The 19,882-nt window shown below is 41.0% G+C and overlaps 1 protein-coding gene across 3 annotated transcripts in view; it reads right to left on the reverse strand.

The window, feature by feature from the left end:
- RERE (arginine-glutamic acid dipeptide repeats) overlaps window positions 1–19,882 on the reverse strand; it is a 422,365-nt gene that overhangs the window by 143,972 nt on the left and 258,511 nt on the right. For all 3 annotated transcript variants that reach the window (XM_059138457.1, XM_059138460.1, XM_059138459.1), the window contains one exon: window positions 6,565–6,669. In XM_059138457.1, the coding sequence (XP_058994440.1) occupies window positions 6,565–6,669 (105 nt within the window). The remainder of the gene's footprint in view (window positions 1–6,564; window positions 6,670–19,882) is intronic.

Raw genomic sequence — 19,882 nt, forward strand, 5'->3', positions numbered from 1 at the left:
GAATCCTTTGGTATTGGATTAGATGTGAAGAATTGGGTATGAATGCATGGACACACACTGATACAGAAATTCAGATGTGAAAGTTTGCATTCTCTCCCTCTCCCCCCACTGGAGGCAACCTAGCTGTTTACTCAGAGCCCTGAGAGCAGTGATACAAAGTAATGACCACACCCAAGTATCATTCTCCAAAATCTAGGACAATTTTGACCTAAAAACGAGTAATAATAGTAAGAGATTATATAAACAACTGAATAAAATAGGAAGCCATTAATCCACCTAGTGTAAATAAATAAATAAAGTTTTCATGGGAAGAGGCTATCTACCCACACAGTCTCAAAGCAACCTTCCACAAAATGGTCATTAATTAGAAAAGGAAAAAGAGAGGCACCTCGGTGGGTCAGTGGGTTAAAGCCTCTGCCTTCGGCCCAGGTCATGATCTCAGGGGCCTGGGATCGAGCCCCACATCAGGCTCTCTGCTCAGCAGGGAGCCTGCTTCCCCCTCTCTCTCTGCCTGCCTCTCTGACTACTTGTGATCTCTGTCAAATAAATAAATAAAATCTTTAAAAAAAAAAAAAAAAAAGGAGAAAGAGAAATTCTGTAATTGCACAGTCTGGCAAAGAGCACCTTATTCAACTGATTAAAGTAAACATTACCAACATGAGACAAATTATGATAGGATGCAGAAAAAAAGAAGACATGACTTGTGCGCTATCCCTGTCAAGGATACAGGATACATGATCTAAATCTAATGAGGAAACATCATAAATGTAAACTGAGAGATAGTCTACAAAATATCCTATAATCTTCAAAAGTACCAAGGTCATGAAGTGAAAGAAAGACTGAGCAACTCTTCCAGACTGACTGAACAGCTGTTAAGACAACTGAATCCATCAAACCGGCTCCTTTTACTATAGAAGTTTTTATCAGGAAAACTGCTAAAATCTTGAGTGAGGTCTGCAATGCCATGGCAACATCTGAATGTGAATCTCTCGAGCCAGAGGACTGCCTTGAGGTTGTGGAAGAAAATGCCCCTGCTCACAAGGAACCCCAGAGCGGTGCAGCCTCCCGGTGACAGCTACTTTGAAATGGTTCAGGTAGAAAAGGTCTTCTACTACGCCTGCAAGCCTTCTGTAAGCCTGAGGCTGCTTCAAACCCAAGTGAAATCAATTAACTGCACAAGTAGAACTCAGAGTAGTGCTGGGCATAGGAGGCCTCACTAACCATAACTATTATTAGTAACATTATGGTCACTGTCAATTGGGGAGAGATTACTTTTAAGTCCTTGCAAGTGTCTTGGTTTATGACTGCTGCTAAATATAATGGCAATAATCCTTAAGCTTCAATACTGCTCTAAAAACTCCTCAGAAAGGGATGCCTGGGTGGCTCAGTTGTTAAGCGTCTGCCTTTGGCTCAGGTCATGATCCCAAGGTCCTGGGATTGAGCCCGCATCAGGCTCTCTGCTCAACGGGAACCCTGCTTCTTCCTCTCCCATTCCCCCTGCTTGTGTTCCTTCTCTCACTTTCTCTCTGTGTGTCAAATAAATAAATAACATCTTTAAAATAAATAAAAACAAAAACTCCTCAGAAGAAGAAAAGCAGAGAAGGCACAGGGGACTGATTACTGACATTCTCTCCTGGATGAGATCTGAGCTCTCAACAAAAATTGTTTTCCATCTGACTAGCAAGAGAAAACTCATTTTCACGAAGCAAAAACAAGAAATACAATCAGATGTTTCATGCTACAGAGCAAGTCTGTGAAGAAATCAACAACACTTTTATAAGGCAGTAGGGGTGGGAGTAGGGGAGAAGCAAGAGCTCAGTGACCATCAATACAAAATGCTGCATTTTATATGTTCTCTTCACTATCGCAACATGCACTTCAGTGACTTAAAGAACTCTTGATCTGGCAAAGGGAAACAAATGGACTGGCTCCTGGGAAAATCTGTGTTTCACAATGTAAAGGTAAAGGCATCTTCTTTCACAGCCACTACAAAATCCTTCATTCCTCCTGAGACTCCACCATTACTCCCTTCCATTCCTTCCCCTCCTAACTCGTTGGCCTGAGGCAAGATGTTTATAACTTTTCAAAGGTATGAAACAGAAGCCCAGAAAGGGCCAGAAAGTATACTGGTACTGGCCAATAGGCTGAAGCTGCCGCGGTGAGGGGACAGGAAGGAAGATGGGAAAGCGACATCCAAAAACTCAATGAGGCCCTCACGCTATGTAGGGAGGCAGGTTCATTTACTATAAAACCTCAGATCGCTTTCTCAATTAAAAAAAAAAATCTTTTTCAGGGCGTCTGGGTGGCTCAGTCAGTTAATCTTCTCCCTTCAGCTCTGGTCATGATCCCCGGGTCCTGGGATGGAGCCCCGCAGAGAGAGCCTGCCTCTCCCTCTCCCCCTGCTGCTGCATTCTCTCTCTCAAATAAATAAAATCTTTAAAAAAAAATTTTTTCAATTTTGGTTCTCTCAAATTTGTAATTGAAATATTCTGACCATAGAAATGTATTGTTTCACATTAATACCACTTACATACTCACTATAATTGTTATGTCAGTTTCTTTAGCAGCAAGAAATTTATCTTTCATTTTTAACAAGTGTATTATTTTCAAAAAGAGTTTTATAATCAATATTCAAAGCAGAGTCAAAAATCTCCAGTGCTCAGACTTCCATATGTCAGCAAACTCAACCAGATGGTTAATGATCTACTTGATTAGAAGAATCAAGACATCTTGGGAAGTACTTTATGTTTTGCTTTTAGAACATTTTATGGGGTTAAAAAAAAAAATTTGATATTTTTCAACCAAATTTTTAAATTTTTTTGCAATTCCCAAGAAGCAAAAGGGAAGAAATCTGACAGTTACAAGTAACCTACAGGGTAGCTTGTGCCACCCCCCACTTTACTGGAGTAGAAACAGAGTCTAGGAAGTAGCAGCCTTAGCCCTGGACACAACGATGAAGTGACAGCCCAGAATCAGAATCCAGGCTGCCTGGGTCCAAGAGGAGAATGAGTCTTAACAGAAAGATAAAGAAGTCAGATTAAATGGCAGTAAGATACTGGGTAAATAAAAAAGCAAGTAAGGACAGTAAGCAGATGAAAGCAGCCATGTCCCTATGTTTCATTTTACTCACCAAATTTTCTACTCAAGTTTTGTTCCTTAAATATCACGGCTAACAAGAATACAGTATCACCATCCCTTATCAAAGATCCTAAGGGTCAGAAGATTTTTAGAATTCAGAATGTTTTGATCTAGAAAGGTACTACAGCCATATACCATATACTATGTGACACCTCAGAAGTGTCTGAGCAATGACATCCCCAACTCTATCACACTGGTACTTTTGCAGTAAAAACTGTGCAAACTCACGCAACTCATAAAGAATATAAATAACCTCATCTCAGTTCGGGTCAAGTATGACCATCCAATGAGCTTCAGCACCAAACCTAGCATAAAAAATTTTTTGATTTTTCAGAGCTTTCAGATTTCAGAATTAAATACAGAATTTCAGAGTAATAAAAATTCCATGTCAATTACCAAGTAAACCATCCTCCCTGAACTTTAAAGGTACAGTACCAAAGAATATGGAAAAGTCTGTTTCCTCCCATCATACACATGCTCAATAAAGTAATCCCATCGAAAACAAGAAATCTGGAAAGGTCAGGTCTCTGATCAGATGAAACATTCAGAAACATAATAACCAGATTAGGGGAACAATTTTAAAGTAGCCAAACACTGCAGCTTAAAAAAAAAGTATGAAAAAATGTGAAAACCCATCCCAAACTTTCAGTGCAGGTGAATATGATTAATAAAGTATGGAAAACCCCATAAATCAGCTCTGAACTACTATCAGAAAACACGCTACAAGAAAGAAACAATCCCATCTCATGCTGTAGTTTCACCTGCTCACTTGGACTACAATTCTGAGTTACTTTCAGGGAGGGGAATGATCATCAAAGCCACCATTCTGTCACTTGCAGGGGTCGCAGCCATATATGCTCTGTCTCACAGACATAGAACAGTTTGCATTTCCTCTCCAAATGACCTGGGGCACTAAGAGCACAGAGCAACCACACGGCCACCATCACATGCCAGCGCCGCTCTCTCCAGAGGGGCAGAAACACACCAGAGGCAGCAACCCCATCCCTACAGACTTGAAACAAAGACATAAACAGAGGTAAACTGTGCAAGGGTATGAGGCCCAAGCATCCTGAGAGGTACGCTGTGTGCATGCCAAGTGGGGAAAGCAGAGTGTCTCTACACTCCTGTAAACTACATATGCTCTGGTGACAACCTGAGCAGCTGTGGGAACTCCGGAGTTACACAGTGGTATCTGGGGCAGAACCGGTGAGCAGGGGCAAATCTTTACACTCACTTTGTGAGAAGTGTGAGACCACCACAAGCTTTACTTATCAGCAGACATTCAAGTCTTTCTTCATTTCAACTCATCTAACACTCCTCAAAACCCCGCAACATATCAAAGCACAAGCTGGACAAGGAGGACGAACACAAGCACAGAAATGTACACGTGGCTACTGGGAGTCAAAGCAGTAAGAGAGTGACCAAGGAGGCAGAATCTAGAAACGTCCTGCCATGGGCATGTCGTGGTGTTGTGTTTTCAGATGAGAGACAGATATGCTGCTGCTGCACACCTAAGCCACACTTTAAAACATAACTGATGGGAAGAATCCCTCTGAATGACTGGCAGCAACAACCACTGAAAAATGAGACCAGAACCTGTGCGAGTCTTTATTTACACAGTTAAGTTGTATAATGTCATTTTTAATAAGCATTCAGCAAAAAAAGACACATAACCAAAAATAGTAAGAAATCTGGTTGCTTCTTATGAACCCAAGAGCTAAACATTTTAAAACACAAAGGCTATTTAGTCAATTCACTGATAACAATCGAACTTGTGCAATGTGGACAACCACTGATCAAACAGTTAAATCAACGTGGCATCACCGAAATTCTGGACTCCTTTGCATCTAAGACAGAAATCCAAGCTATGACCAGGGAGTCAAATAAATCCATATGTAAAATGAACATTCTGAAATACAGGAATGCTCTGAAATACTATCACTGATCAACTTCTTTGTCGCTGGAACACGGCATACTTTTGAAAAAGAAAATAAAAACTCAAATATATTGTTTTCTAAAGGAAATAAAGTTTAAAAAAAAAAAAAGGGTGACCACTGCATGTAAGACTCATGAATCACTGACCTCTGTCTCTGAAACCAATTAATACATTATATGTTAATTGAACTTAATTTAAAAAAAAAAAAAAGGTGACCATTCATTGCACTATTACCCCTATAGCTGTCATCTACAATGTACACAGAGAGAGACACTAGTATGTATGTGCCAAAAGAGCTTTAGGCAGCCTCTTAGGATTGTGACAAAGAATATACTGCCTTTTCTGAACTCTAGATTGATTATCGAAACAGTAATCTTCTAATTTACATAAAATTTCTCAGCATCCTCTAGGAAAATGTTTTCTCTAAAAGAACGCCCACCTTCCAATGACACTGAACTCAGTTCTTCCACTACCCGCTACCTTCCTTTAGCCAAGCAGCTTCTCTATATCCTCATGTCTGTAGATGACATGTCAGATGTCCTGAGCACAGACTACTTGATCACCAGCTAACACTCTTTTTCTTTTTAAATCCTTAATCCACTGTAGTTGCATCATCGAAACAGAATTAAAATGATGCACATACTCTTAAGTTCTTCCATGTATTAAGTTAAACTACAATCTATTATAGACATAAACCAAGAATTTTTCCTATTAAATTATTTTGATTCAATTGTTTCTCAATTAAAAAGTAATAATTCTACCTATTACATAGGTCTTACAAATGGTTGAGAACTGAATGTATCCATCTCATACTAGTAACCTTACTAAAGATATTTCTACGAGTGTTTCTGAAGTTTCACTAAATGAATTAAACAAATGACTAACCAACAAAATTTTCCATAACGTCCTACTGTTCTCAGGGGCACCTGGGTGGCTCAGTCGGTTAAGTGTCTGCCTTTGGCTTGGGTCATGATCCCAGGATCCTGGGACTGAGCCCTGCATCGGGTTCTCTGTTCAGTGTGAAGTTTGCTTCTCCCTCTCTCTGCCCTTACCCCTGCTCACACACACGTACATGTGCTCTCATTCTCTCAAATAAATAAAACCTTTAAGAAAAAATGTCCTAGGTTTCAATATGGTATCATGAAAGGCTTGGCACAATGAGCAGGATGGTAATAAACTACCAATTTATAGTTAAATTCAAAATACAGATCAACTAATGTTCATTTGCATTTAATAGTTCATTGCCTTGCCCTCTCAAAACCCAAATTTTCTCACTTTTCCTTTTCTTAAGAAAATCAAGAGCAAACAATAAGCTGTTTTAGACACCAAAGACATTAATCAGAACTCCTTCCAAAAGGTTTACTTTGGGTTTTGGGAGTTCTTTTTTTAAAATATTCCTAGCATATACCCAAATGTGTAAGCACACATACAGACACACACACATGTAAAAGCAAAAGTTCTCACAGAGTGGGCCCAAGTAACTCACTTACCTTGTCTCAGGGTTGTAGCCTAATATGTAGAAAAATGAATCCACTCGAGCTTTAAACTCTCTAGCAGCAAATATGTCAGAAAAGTGGGAGATGTTACACTTCCCTCTGAAAACAAACAAGCATAAAAAATACATTAGTATCATCGTCAACTACTTTGCAAACCAATAAGCTACTGGAGGGACAGGCGCAGGGAAGAGAGAACTAAATCCACATTCTTCTAAAAACATGCAGAATATGGCTCCAGATTCCCTAATTACCAATTCAGAAAATGGAGAGTTCCCAAAAGAACTAAGAAAATGTCCAAATGTTGTAATTTTTTTTGTTGTTGTTTCAAGACTTCTTCAACCTACAATTTCACAACTAAACTACATTTACCTCAGCATTTTAGTCATGGAATAGAATTAATTAAACCACAGAGGTAAATTGAGGGCAGGGCTGTGATGAAATGATATTAAACTAGAAACGACAGGAAAAATCTAAACCACAGTTAAATTACTTTACCAAAAAAAAATCTGCCTAAAGCCCTTCTAAATCTTCAAAACAAAATGGGCTTTTCTTCCTCTTACTTTACTATAGACAGAACGTAAATCTGTCAAATATTTTCTTCTCTCTTTTAATGTGCAAAAAATAAAACAACTTGGAACTTAAAACTGGAGAGACTTTAACTTTTTAAATACATAGATGGGGATCTAATAGATAAACATCCACTTCCCAAATTTTCAGGTCATGTTAAATAACCATAAGTTGGAAAATGCCTTCTCAAAGAAATATTGCAATAAAAAGAACAGTAATATTTCCAGATCCATCTACCAATCATTTAAACTGCAATATAAGGGCGCCTGGGTGGCTCAGTGGGTTAAAGCCTCTGACTTCAGCTTGGATCATGATCCCAGGGTCCTGGAATCGAGCCCCGCTTCGAACTCTCTGCTCAGCAGGGAGCCTGCTTCCCCCCCCCCCTCTGCCTGCCTCTCTGCCTACTTGTGATCTCCGTCAAATAAATAAAATCTTAAAAAAAATAATAAACCGCCATATAGCTGAAAACTCTATAATACAACCAAAGTCCTTGAAACACACACACACACACACACACACGTGTGTGTGTGTGCGCACGCACTGGGAGAATTTCCAGGGTTCCCAAAGAGGCAGGGAGATTTTAAGCAATTCCCTCAGTGGTCACAGAAAGTAACTTTAACATCAAGTGGAAGTCAAGGGCTGTGAGTAGAGCAGATGGAATTGGGAGAATCAACAGCACATTGGCTGCACACGTGGGAAGCTTGCAGGGGAATGAATTCCTATCACTTCACTTCCACAGGCATTCCGCTCCCATGAGGACTCCACGAGTTGGCACATTAACAACATACACACCAGCTAATGACCAAGGTGTGAGAGACGGAGACTAGCTGAGGGATAGCAACCTGGGGACGACATTCATTTGCTTCCTGTGAAGAAACAAAAAGAGCAATGCACTCCTTTTCCACAGGGCCAAGCCTTAGTAATGGGCAGAAACTAAGATGGGGCTCAACCTCCATTTTAAAAATCAAACAAAAATGCTTTTGATTTACTGAAGTTCCTTTGGGGACTACTTATAACATAATGCAGCACTGTTGAGCACTTGAAATGTGTCTGGCCCAACTGCAGAGAACTGGGTTTTAAAATTTTATTTAATTTTAATTAATGTAAATTTAAATAGCCACACATGCTGGTAGCTACCATAGTGAAGAGCACAGATTGATGTAACATTCCCGTCACCACAGAAAGTTCCACTGGAAGCACTGATTTATAAGTAACAAGATACAGCTAAAGGGAAACAAGGACTAGGAATCAATTTTTACAGGCAAAGGACTTATATCTAGTATGCAGCTGGAACAAAACCGAGCTTCTGGAAAGGAAAAAGCAGGTAAGATTACAGATGAACAAATAATGCACTCACTCTGAAACTAACTACCCATCAGCCTGACGTCATTTAGTCCCTGAAACCTAGAAAAAATAGGTAAGTTCCTTCAACAGCTAACAGGGATAAGAACACCTGTTATACCCATCTCATATTAAGGAAATAAATAAGAAGTCTATGAAACTTTATACCGAACTGCTACACAAATTAAGTTATTTCCATCATTGTCTGTAAATAGAGGAAGGTGATTCCTCTTTGGTCTTCACCATTACTTACATGCAAGTATACCCTATCAGTGTATTCGTTATAGGGAGAGAAACCCTACCAACCCACAAATCTAAAACAGACACTGGAAAACAGATACGTTTTTTTCAGGAAAGGGTTTCTCAGTCTCAGCACTATTGACATTCTGGACTAAATCATTTGTTGTTGTCAGGGACTGTCCTGTACTTAGCAGTATCCCTGGATACAGTACCCCACTGCAGCCACATACATCATCATGACAATCAAAAATATCTAAAGACATCACCAAATATTTCATGGGGACAGCAACACAACTGGTTTAGGGAAAGCCAGACACGGCAGGAACAGAAGCATATCATCTGGTAAATGACCATGAAACTGTAATAAAGGCACGGATTTTATATGTTAATTTTATATCCTGCTGACTGAATTCTTTATTATTTAATACAGTTTAATCATTGGTTTTCTGAGGTTTTCCAGGTTATTACCTATTGTCTGCAAATAAACATAGTTTTACAACTTTTTTACTCTTTGTTTATTTTTTAAGATTTTATTTATTTATTTGACAGACAGAGATCACAAGTAGGCAGAGAGGCAGGCAGAGAGGGAAAGGGGGAAGCAGAATCCCCGCCAAGCAGAGAGCCCGATGCGGGGCTCAATCCCAGGACCCTAGGATCATGACCTGAGCCGAAGGCAGAGGCCCAACCCACTGAGCCACCCAGGTGCCCCCTTTATTTTTTTTAAAGATTTATTTACTTAAGCAAGAAAGAGAGCACAAGTAGGGGGGAGCGACAGAGGGAGAGGGAGAAGCCCACTCTTCACTGAATGGGACCTACACATGGGGCTCAATCCCAGGACCTGGAGATTGTGACCTGAGCCAAAGGCAGAAGCTTAACTATCCGAGTCACCCGAGACCCCCTTTTTTACTCCTTCTTAGGTCTTGAATCGCACTGACCCTCTCAAATAATATGCACAGTAATGGAAACAGTGGACACCCTTGCCTTGTTCCTGATCTTGGTGGAAATGTCTCTCAGGTGTTACTATTAAATATGATACTAGCTTTAGAAATAATCACTGCTTTAGAGTTATGGGGTTTTGTATCCCTTTAGATGTAACAATATGGTATACAATATTAAGCAGAGTCTCTAGTAATAAACCTACCTTGCATTCCTAGAATAAATCCCAGTTGGTCATGTCATTTTTAATGAGATATTAAAATTTTAAAGGATTTGATTAATTAGATTTAAGGTTTTTCTCTTCATTAATTTCTATTTTTATTTCTATTTTCCTTCTTTGTGTTTTTTTGCTGTATAACAGCTTTTATTCATACTAGCCTAGAAATAATCCAAATGCCCATCAATAAGGAAATGGGTAAAGTTATGTATTTGTAAAATGAAATACTTGACAAAAATACAAAAATACAAAGTTAAGAAGTACTGATAAACAGCACACCTCAAAAAAAGTTTCAAATATTAAAATGCTGAGTGAAAGTAGCCAGGCACACAAATGGCACATACTGTATGATTCCACTTCTAGGGAATCAATTTCTACAACAGCCAAAACTAATTTATGTGAGAGAAATCAGAATAATGGTTGCTTCTAGGTGGGAAGTTTTAAGACGAGAGTAGTTTAAGAGAACGTTCTGGAATGTAGTGTTCAGGGTTGAATTTATTAAAATTCATGAAAATATAAACTTAGGGTGTGTTTTACTTATAAATATTTTTAAAGTATCGGGGAAAATAAAACAGCAAGTGTCACTAGCATGTAAGTATGGCTGTTTAAAGTTGCTGTTCCTGGGGTGCCTGGATGGCTCCGTCGGTTCAGCATCCAACTCTTATTTCAGTGCAGGTCCTCAGATGGAGCCCATGTCAGAATCCACGCTCAGTATGGAGTCTGCTTATCCCTCCCCTCACCACCGCTCGCTCACTCTCTCTCTCTCTCTCTCAAATAAATAAATAAATAAATGTGTTTTTAAAAAATAAAGTCACTGTTCTTGGCAGTTAAGGAGCCATCCTGTACAGAGCCCTGAGTACTAAGCAGAGCTGACGAGAGAGTAGGCAAGTCCACTATGGTTGGCATCCATTTTGAAGTATTTTTCATGTCACCTGTTGCTGAAGAGTAGAGCTTATAAAGACTAGAGATCACATTTTTAATTTTTTTAAAAGATTTTATTTATTTATTTGACAGAGATCACAAGCAGGCAGAGAGAGAGAGAGAGAGAGAGGAGGAAGCAGGCTCACCGCTGAGCAGAGACACCCATGCAGGGCTCGATCCCAGGACCCTGAGATCATGACCTGAGCTGAAGGCAGAGGCTTTAGCCCACTGAGCCACCCAGGCACCCCTAGAGATTACATTTTAAAAGCATGTGCTTGAGGATCATTTTAAGCATTCAATTTTATTTCTCTCCAGAGCAGCCTTTTCGTCTACTCCCTCAAAGGCAGTACACGATCTGACCGTGTTTGTGGAATGAGGGAGGAGAGACTGATAAGAGAAAACTGCCACCACTCTCACCTTGCCCAAATACCTCGTTTCAGAGCCTCCAAGGTCCTATGCGCTGTATTTCTAATGGGATGCTTCACTGTTAACAGAAATAGGACTGAAGACTGGGAAGGGCCCTATTTAAGGGGACTTGCCTTCATCAGAAACAAAGGCTTCCTGCTGGACTCATTTTGGTGTAACTTGGTATTTCTTGGTGCGGTGCCCCACACCCACACCCCCACCCTGGGCACAGCACCCTTTGACAAGCGCCCCGACCTGTGGGAGACAGTGATCGAAGGGGATGAAGGAGCACGGAAAGAACCCTCTTACACAGGAGAGAACGGAAACAGAAGTATGGCCCAGAAATCCATTCCATCCAAACTATCCATGACTGGGAAAGTCTCTGTAGATTCCCAGGCACATGCAAATCTTGGAGAAACTTGCCAAGAGGCGCACAGGCAATGCATGGAATGCTCAGAGCAGGAGGCCTGCCTAGAGCATCAGTCGCCCCCTCTTGCCTGAGCGCAAAGGGAAGGAAAGGTCTTGAGACAGAGTCGGCATCTTGTCAACTGTGAGCCATGTGACTAAATGACAGGTACAGAATTTTCTTTTTTTTTTTTTTAAGATTTTATTTATTTATTTGACAGACAGAGATCACAAATAGGCAGAGAGCAGACAGAGAGAGAGAGAGAGGAAGCAGGCTCCACGCTGAGCAGAGAGCCCAATGCAATGCGGGGCTCAATCCCAGGACCCTGGAATCACGACCTTAGCTGAAGGCAGAGGCTTTAACCCACTGAGCCACCCAGGCGCCCCAGGTACAGAATTTTCTTTAAAGACTTTTATTTATTTACTTGACAAGAGAGACACAGCAAGAGAAGAAACACAAGCAGGGAGAGTGAGGGAGGGGGAAGCAGGCTCCCTTTTGAGCAGAGAGCCCCATGCGGGGCTCAATCCCAGGACCCTGGGATCATGACCTGAGCCGAAGGCAGAGGCTTAATGACTGAGCCACCCAGGCACCCCCAGAACTTTTTTTAAGTTTCTTTTCTGTTTTTCATTCTTCTGCTCCTCTTGCCTTTCTAGGGGTTATCTGAACACTTTCTATGATTCATTTTGACTGACTTACGGTGTTTTGAGAGTATCACTCCACACAGTTCCCTAAATAGTTGTTTATGTGTGTGACTGACGTCACTTCCACTTCAGTGCCTCAGCCTCCCCGCCGTCAAATGGAGCTGCTTTAAGCATCTCCTCTGCATAAGCTGAGCTGGACATCAGTGCGTCCTTTTGATTTATTTGTTGTTCTTTTTACCATTTAATCTGGGAACCCAATTGTTTAATTTTCTTCTCTCATTTAAACTGATGTGTTTAGTGTAACTAGCTTTCCTTTTATCAGTGTTTTAAATGCATGCCGCAGATTCTAGTATACAGGATTTTGACTTGTTTTTAAAAACTTCTTTAATTTCGGGGTGCCTGGGTGGCTCAGTAGGTTAAAGCCTCTGCCTTCAGCTCAGGTCATGATCTCAGGGTCCTAGGATCGAGCCCTGTATCGGGCTCTCTGCTCAGCGGTGAGCCTGCTTCCTCCTCTCTCTCTGCCTGCCTCCCTGCCTACTTGTGATCTCTGTCCGTCAAATAAATAAATAAAATCTTTTAAAATAAATAAAGATAGAGTATATTTTTAAAAAATTCTTTAATTTCAAAATAAATTCATTTAATTTCAGTTTTATTCCCCCTTCTACTCAGGAGGAGTTTAGCAGGAAGCTTTATTTTCTTAAGTTTTTAATTTTAATTCCTGTATAGTTAACATGCAGTGCTGTATCTGTTTCAGGGGCACACTACAATGAGCCAACAATTCTAAAGGTGCTCGTCATGGTAAGTGTCCTCTAAATCCCCATCACCTATCCTGCGCCCCCTCTCCGGTGACCATCAGTGTGTTCTCTATAGTTAATAAACAGGAAGTTTGAAATTTCCAGGTGAAAGGAAATTTCGGTTGTTTTTGTTTGTAAACTACAGTTTATTGCCTTTTAGTCAGATAAATGTTTCCTTTGTGTTCTAACATATGATGAGTTTGAGAATGTGCCAGGGCACATAAAAGAACGTGCATTCTTTATAGAGTATAGAGTTCAATATGTGTCTATATGATTAAATGCATAGAAATAAATGTGTAACAAGAATCAGAACATCTCCTCTGAAGAAAATTCTTCAATACTACTGAGCAACACAAAAGTAAACATGAACAAATGGAAAAACATCCCCCTGTTCTCAGATAGGAAAACTCCACATCGTGTTTCTCCACAGTTTAAGCCATAAATTCAATGCTATCTAGCTATTTAACGGAATGAAACACTTCACCATGAAGAGTCACAGGAAAACAAACAACGGAGAAGGGGAAACTATCAGTGTTGCGGTAAAACGCGCTACAGAGCCTCCACAATTAAAGGAGCATGGCGGTGGCACTTATAGACAACAGATGACAGAGTAACAAGCCTGGAACACACATGGAAGTAATCTACGCCAAAGGTGGCATCTTGAGCCACTGAGGTAAAGACAGGCTTTTGGTCTACATGCTGCTGAAGTGAGCATAAGATAGGTTTTATTGAAAAATAAATTTTTATTGAAAAATTTTTATTGAAAAATAAAACCCATCTTATGCTGGGATGACTGGGTAGAAAAATAATGTTGGGATGACTAGTATTGAAAAACAAAACCTATCTTATGCTGGGCTGACGGGGTAGAACTCCTCTGTAAACCAGGTGCAGGGTAGGACTCAAAGACCTGAGGGAATCAATGAAAAAACTGCCACATGTGACCAGGTAAAAGTAAGTTTTGCAGAATTTTTTTTTTTTAAACCATAAAAGAAAACTGACAAGTGAGAGCATATGCAGCATATACAAGAGAAAGTGTAAAGAACTTTTCCAGAAAGAAAGACCAAAAAAAATCCCAAAGGAAATGACAGGAACAGGTAACTCATTAAAAAAAGACAAAAATATCCCTCAAACATAATGAAAAAACCACACACACATAGGCCTTTCAACCCAGCAACCTCTTTCTGATGACCACTCCCCCACCCTACCACCCCCCCGACACCGGCGAAGACCCACACCCAGCAATAAGGAACTGCACATGATTAGGGTATTCACTGCAACATCACTTATGACTGGACCATCCTGGAAACAACCTAAGTGACTGTTCACAGGACAGCAGCTAAACAAACTATGGTCCAGCCACACGGTGGAGTTCCACACAGCTCTAAGAGAATGAGGAAGATCTCTATGAACTGATATGGAGCAATTTCCAAAACATACCATTAAGTTTAAAAAAAAAAGAAAGAAAAAGAAATACAAAAGCATATCTTCATACAAGAAAGACGAGGTTATAAGAACAAACATGAACTTGCTCACTTGAAATGAAAACATGCAGAAGGGACAAACTAAGCAGCAAAGCGATCAATTACAAGTACCTATAGCAGGTGGGTGGGAAAGAGGTGGGGCATGGGAGCATGGCAAGAGAGTTGACAACTACATGTCTGTCCACAGCCCTGATCCTCAGAAGCACAGTCATGGTCCACACACCTTCACATACCCAAAACTTAACAAAAGTCCACACCAACCAGAAGGAGCTAGAAGTGGAACGTGAAGTCCAACAGGTGAGCCTAACTCCATTACAAACGGATAACACAGTCACACATAAGGAAGTGTGAAAAAACAGAACTGACCTAAGCTTCATTGGAAAATGCTATTTTGTTGATGTATTTCAAGACCAAAGACAAAAATTTAGTCAATACCTCTGTTTCTCACAGGGACTAGGGTTACAAATTCTGAAACCATGTGTATTCTTGAAGAAAATAAAAATATTGTATCTTAACAACTGGAACAGGATTTTTCACTGTTGAAGAAAATAAGTTGCAAAAAGAGGCACAATAAGATGAATCTTGTGGTGTTCGACTACAAGCTTGCCTTCCTTCTCTGCTCTTAGCCACCCGAGAATACAAGAGGTCGGCAGTGTGCAAACTACAAGAGGGATCTCACCAGAACGCTGTCCTCCAATCCCAGACGTCCAGCATCCAGAACTGTGAGAAATAAATTTCTGTTGTTTACAAATCACGCACTCTATGGTATTTTGTTACAGGAACGTGAATGGAATAGGACATTAGTGAAATTGAAAAGTTCAGTTGTATCATGCTAATGTTAATATCCTGGTTCTGATAGCCATTCTACACTTACGTCAGATGTTAACACTGAGGAAGACTAGGGGAAACAGTTCTTACTATAAGGGCCTATTTAGCCAGAGTGATTCCATCGGGTTAAACAGTGATTTTGTTGTTTATACAGTAGAACTTAAACTGTCCCTGCCTCCTTTCTCCCCAGGGGACTTACTTAAAAACAAGTCCCAGAAACCAGTCCCAGGTAACAAAGCCCAAATACAAGGGTGGGTCAGGCCAGGTGGAGACATCCAATCAGTGGGGGGATGCATACTGTCTCCCTAGCTACCATGGGCCCTGCCCTTTGGGCGGCCTTTTGGGTGCCAGCTCTAACCAAGATGATAGACTAGTTCAAATATCTACTATAGGGTAAACTGTAATTCAATTGGTCACTTATGTGTGACCTAGCATGACTGTGCAGCTTTCTCTGTGTGTTTTACAATCTCACTGGCCACCTGTGTGTGGCCAGGCCCAACCACATGGCCTTTGCCTTTAAAAGCTCATCTGTAAGGCAGAGAGAGGTCGCCTCTTCGTAAGAGACGGCCCTGGCCGGTCAGTTTGATTCTTGATTCTTGGCGTGAAATAAAGTTTTGCTTGACCTTCGCTTTTTATCAGTCTCGCTCCTTTGATCACTGACCCATTATTGGGGGACCCAACACTTACAACTTTTCTGTGTGTCTACGAGTAGCTCCAGATAAAAGAATTTTTAAGGGACCCAGAAGTACTCAAGAGCAGAGAAAGTGCATTGTTCAGGTGGGTGCTCCCAGCACCTCAGAGTCCTTCCCCAACTAGCAGCTCAATGACCTGTTAAATGATGAAAGAGCCAATAAATAAAATGATTGTCAAGCCACGGTGTCTAAGGAAGTACTAAGCACGTACAGACAAAACAACAAAAATGTTGAAGGTCGAAGTTACTTCAAATGTAAAAACAACAGTTGATTAAAGCCAGGAAATGATCTTGGAACTGCAAAACTAAAAGTTCCGAGGCATCATGAAGCTCCCCGGGGAAGTCTCGGGAGCTGAAGGCCCTGTGCCAATGCTAAGAATGGCTGGAAAACTGTACAAAGATGTAATTAGTCTGTACCAATCCCTACACGTATGATCTTAAATGCCCATAACAAAGCAAAGAGATCAATTTCAGAATGAAAACAGGGAGATCAGAGGCTCTGCAGAGCCAGTTCAGGGCTTCTTGGTCCAGAGGGCTGCCAGAAAATTCCCTCTAAAACAAATTCTTAGCTAAGATGATGGCTTGTCACCTGACCTGAGGATGTTGTGGATGTTGTGGGTTTTTTCCTAAGTGATTCCTTGTAGAAGCAGATAATCAGAAAGCAGAGAAACAGCCCTCAAGTCATTGAGACACTTCTGATACTTGGGAATTCTATGTTACAGGTGCTCAGTAAAGCCGAAAATACTGCCAGGTCACATGATCATGGTCCAATAACAAAGCAATCTCTCTAGATCCCTTCTTTGATCATCCATAAAACATGATCCTTAGGGTGAAAAAAGTAACACAACAAACAAATTGCAAGCAGTGATTTTTATTTAACGTAATAAAACTTACCTGCTCGTTGTCAGAGCAGGTTTACCTGCTCATTCTTAGAGCACCTGGAGACATCTCCTCAAGCTAAACTCTTCCTCCCATACCTGAAGTACCCAATCAACTCAGCCAAGAGGCAACAGAAAAATAAAATAAATCTGAGTAATGTACCATCGATAACTCGGTACAGAACTACATTTAATTTCACTTTTTCTTTTCTGCCTTTTATGCTCTACGTACCACTTCAGATTCAATGACGATAAGCACTACTCACGCTACACTGAGTAGGAGGCATTCTGAGAGATTTTTTCACGCCCCTTCTCTTAGGGGATGCAGAACCAGAAGATGTGTGGTTCAGGGTTCTGTCACTTCAAAATATGGCTCTGAGTAAGTCTGTCAAAAGGATGGCTCAAAAGTTAACAAACTTGATTTGATCACAAAATTATATGGCAGAGCCCAGATTGAAACTAAAGTCCTCTCATTCCAGGGCACCTGGGTGGCTCAGTCGGTTAAGTGTTCGAAGTCTTGGTTTCAGCTCAGGTCATGATCTCAGCGTCGTGAGATGGAGCCCCATATCGGGCTCCACACCGGGCAGGGAGTCTGCTAGAGACCCCCTCCCACTTCCTCTTTCTCTACACCTCCTCCCACTATGTGCTCATGTTCTCTCTCTCTCTCAAATAAAGAAATCTTAAACAACAACGAAAAATCTGAAGTCTTCTCATTTCGATCTGTGTTTTTTTCTATTTCATCAGCATGGGCCAAAAACACATACCAAGGAGTAAAGAACACTCAAAAATATTCTTGAAAGATACAAACTTTACTGTAAGGCTACAGATAAACATAATGAAGAAATCAAACAGCAGCAGAACATAAGCCTGAAAGGCAAGGATGAGGGACAGCCAAGGCAAGAATCTAAAAACGGCAGGCAAGCAGTAATGCTGATCTCAACACAGGTTTCTGTGACCAATGGACCCACAGACTCCTCTGAAAGTGACTTTTAGTTTGGACAGGGAAATACTATAATCTCCACACAGAACAGGCTGTCGAGGCATTCTGTCTTCTGTCTGATTCATCAGGGCCAGAGGACAAAGAGCTGCCCTCCCTTGTAACACAACTCTAGCACCAGCTTCAAAGAGAATGTCTACAGCGGTTTCCTCCTGAGGGAGCGCAATGGCAGGAGCCCCCGCAGGTTGACTGCGCCCCATGAACCCACACACTGAGCACTTTGATCTTTGACAAGAAGGGTGCTAAGCACTAACACCATCAGTCTTTCTTTTTCTTATTTCTCCTCCACGTTTTCCACCATGTTCATTTGATCCTCTTTCATGTGCCTATGGACTATGTTATTTGTCTCTTTCAAAACTGATTTTATTTTTGGCAGAACTGCTTTATAGCTATAAAGAAAAAATTCTTTGTGGTAAAAAACTTTGTGGAAGAAAAGTTAAAAAACTTTGTGGAAGAAAAGTTAAAGATTGGGGCACTGGGTGGCTCAGTCAATTGGGTGTCCAACTCTTGATTTCAGCTTGGGTAGTGGACTTGGGGTCAGGGGGTCAAGCCCACATTATGCTCTCCCTCCCCCTCTCTCCCTGCTCCCTGCTCCCCCTCCCTACCACTGGCACTCTCTCGCAAATAAATGAATAAATAAAATCTTTTTAAAAAGTAAAGGTTAATTCACTACCACCGCCTGCCATATTTTAAAATTAAAGTATTCTAGGGGCACCTGGGTGGCTCAGCTGGTTAAGCATCTGAATTCATCTCAGGTTATAGTCTCAGGGGCCGAGGTCATATCAGGCTCCATGCTCAGTGGGGAGTCTGTGTGCCCCTCTGCCCCTCCCTCCAGCTCCACACTCTCTCTCAAATAAAACCTTAAAAACTAAATAAATTAATCACTAAATTAAATCAAATCAAAGTAATCTAGTTTTGGTAAAGAGAAAAGAAACAAAGAGAGACTTGGGGTTGAGGAGGGCACCATTCAATGCTGCTTTTATGGGAGATGATCTCAGAGCAAGCACTCTAAAACTGAGAACCAGGCAAGATTCCTAAGTAATGGTAAGAGCCATACATATGAGCTCAGATGCAGACAAATGTTAATACGTGTGCAAGTATTTACTGAGCACCTACTGGGCCAGTTCAATAATTATGTGACCACTATCATCTCTTATCTTTGGGGGGAAAAAAATCCATGTCAGGTCACCCAAAGAGCTAACAAATCAAATTTAAGATGACAGCTATAATGAAACCACCTCATGGCCACTTCAAAGAAAATACCACAGGAAGGGACACCTGGGTGGCTCAGTCATTAAGCATCTGCCTTAGGCTCAGGTCATGATCCCAGTGTCCTGGGATCAAGCCCCATAACAGGCTTCCAGCTCAGCAGGGAGCCTGCTTCTCTCTCTCCAGCTCCCCCATGCTTGTGTTCCCTCTTGCTATCTCTCTCTGTCATAAATAAATAAAATCTTAAATAAATTTTTTTTAAGAATCTTAAAAAAAAAAAAAGAAAGAAAGAAAGAAAGAAAAAGGAAATTAAAAAAAGGAAGAAAGGACTCATCCGTAAGGGTTCTAGTCACATCCACAGTGAAAACAAGACAGAGAATTACCATCAGCACGCTAGCCCTTCGGTCGCCAGGGAAGGGGCAATGACCACGCGGTGAAACATCTCCAGAAAGTGTCTGATTATAAACTAGCTAAATCACTTGGTCCAGTTGGAATTATGTGGGACAACTGGTTCCTCTAAAAAGGGTAAAACAGGGGCTCCCAGGTGGCTAAGCCAGTTAAGTGCCTGACTTCAGCTCAGGTCATGATCTCAGGATAGAGGTGCACACAGGGCTGCTCCCTGCTCAGTGGGGAGTCTACTTGTCCCTCTCCCTTTGCCCCTTCCCCTGCTCATGCTTTCTTTATCTCTGTCTCTCTCTCGAGTAGGTAAATAAAATCGTTAAAAAAATTTTTTTTTTTCTAATAGAAAGGGTAAAATAGT

The sequence above is a fragment of the Mustela lutreola genome, chromosome 10 (genome assembly GCF_030435805.1).
Source record: "Mustela lutreola isolate mMusLut2 chromosome 10, mMusLut2.pri, whole genome shotgun sequence".
NCBI classification, from domain to species: domain Eukaryota; kingdom Metazoa; phylum Chordata; class Mammalia; order Carnivora; family Mustelidae; genus Mustela; species Mustela lutreola.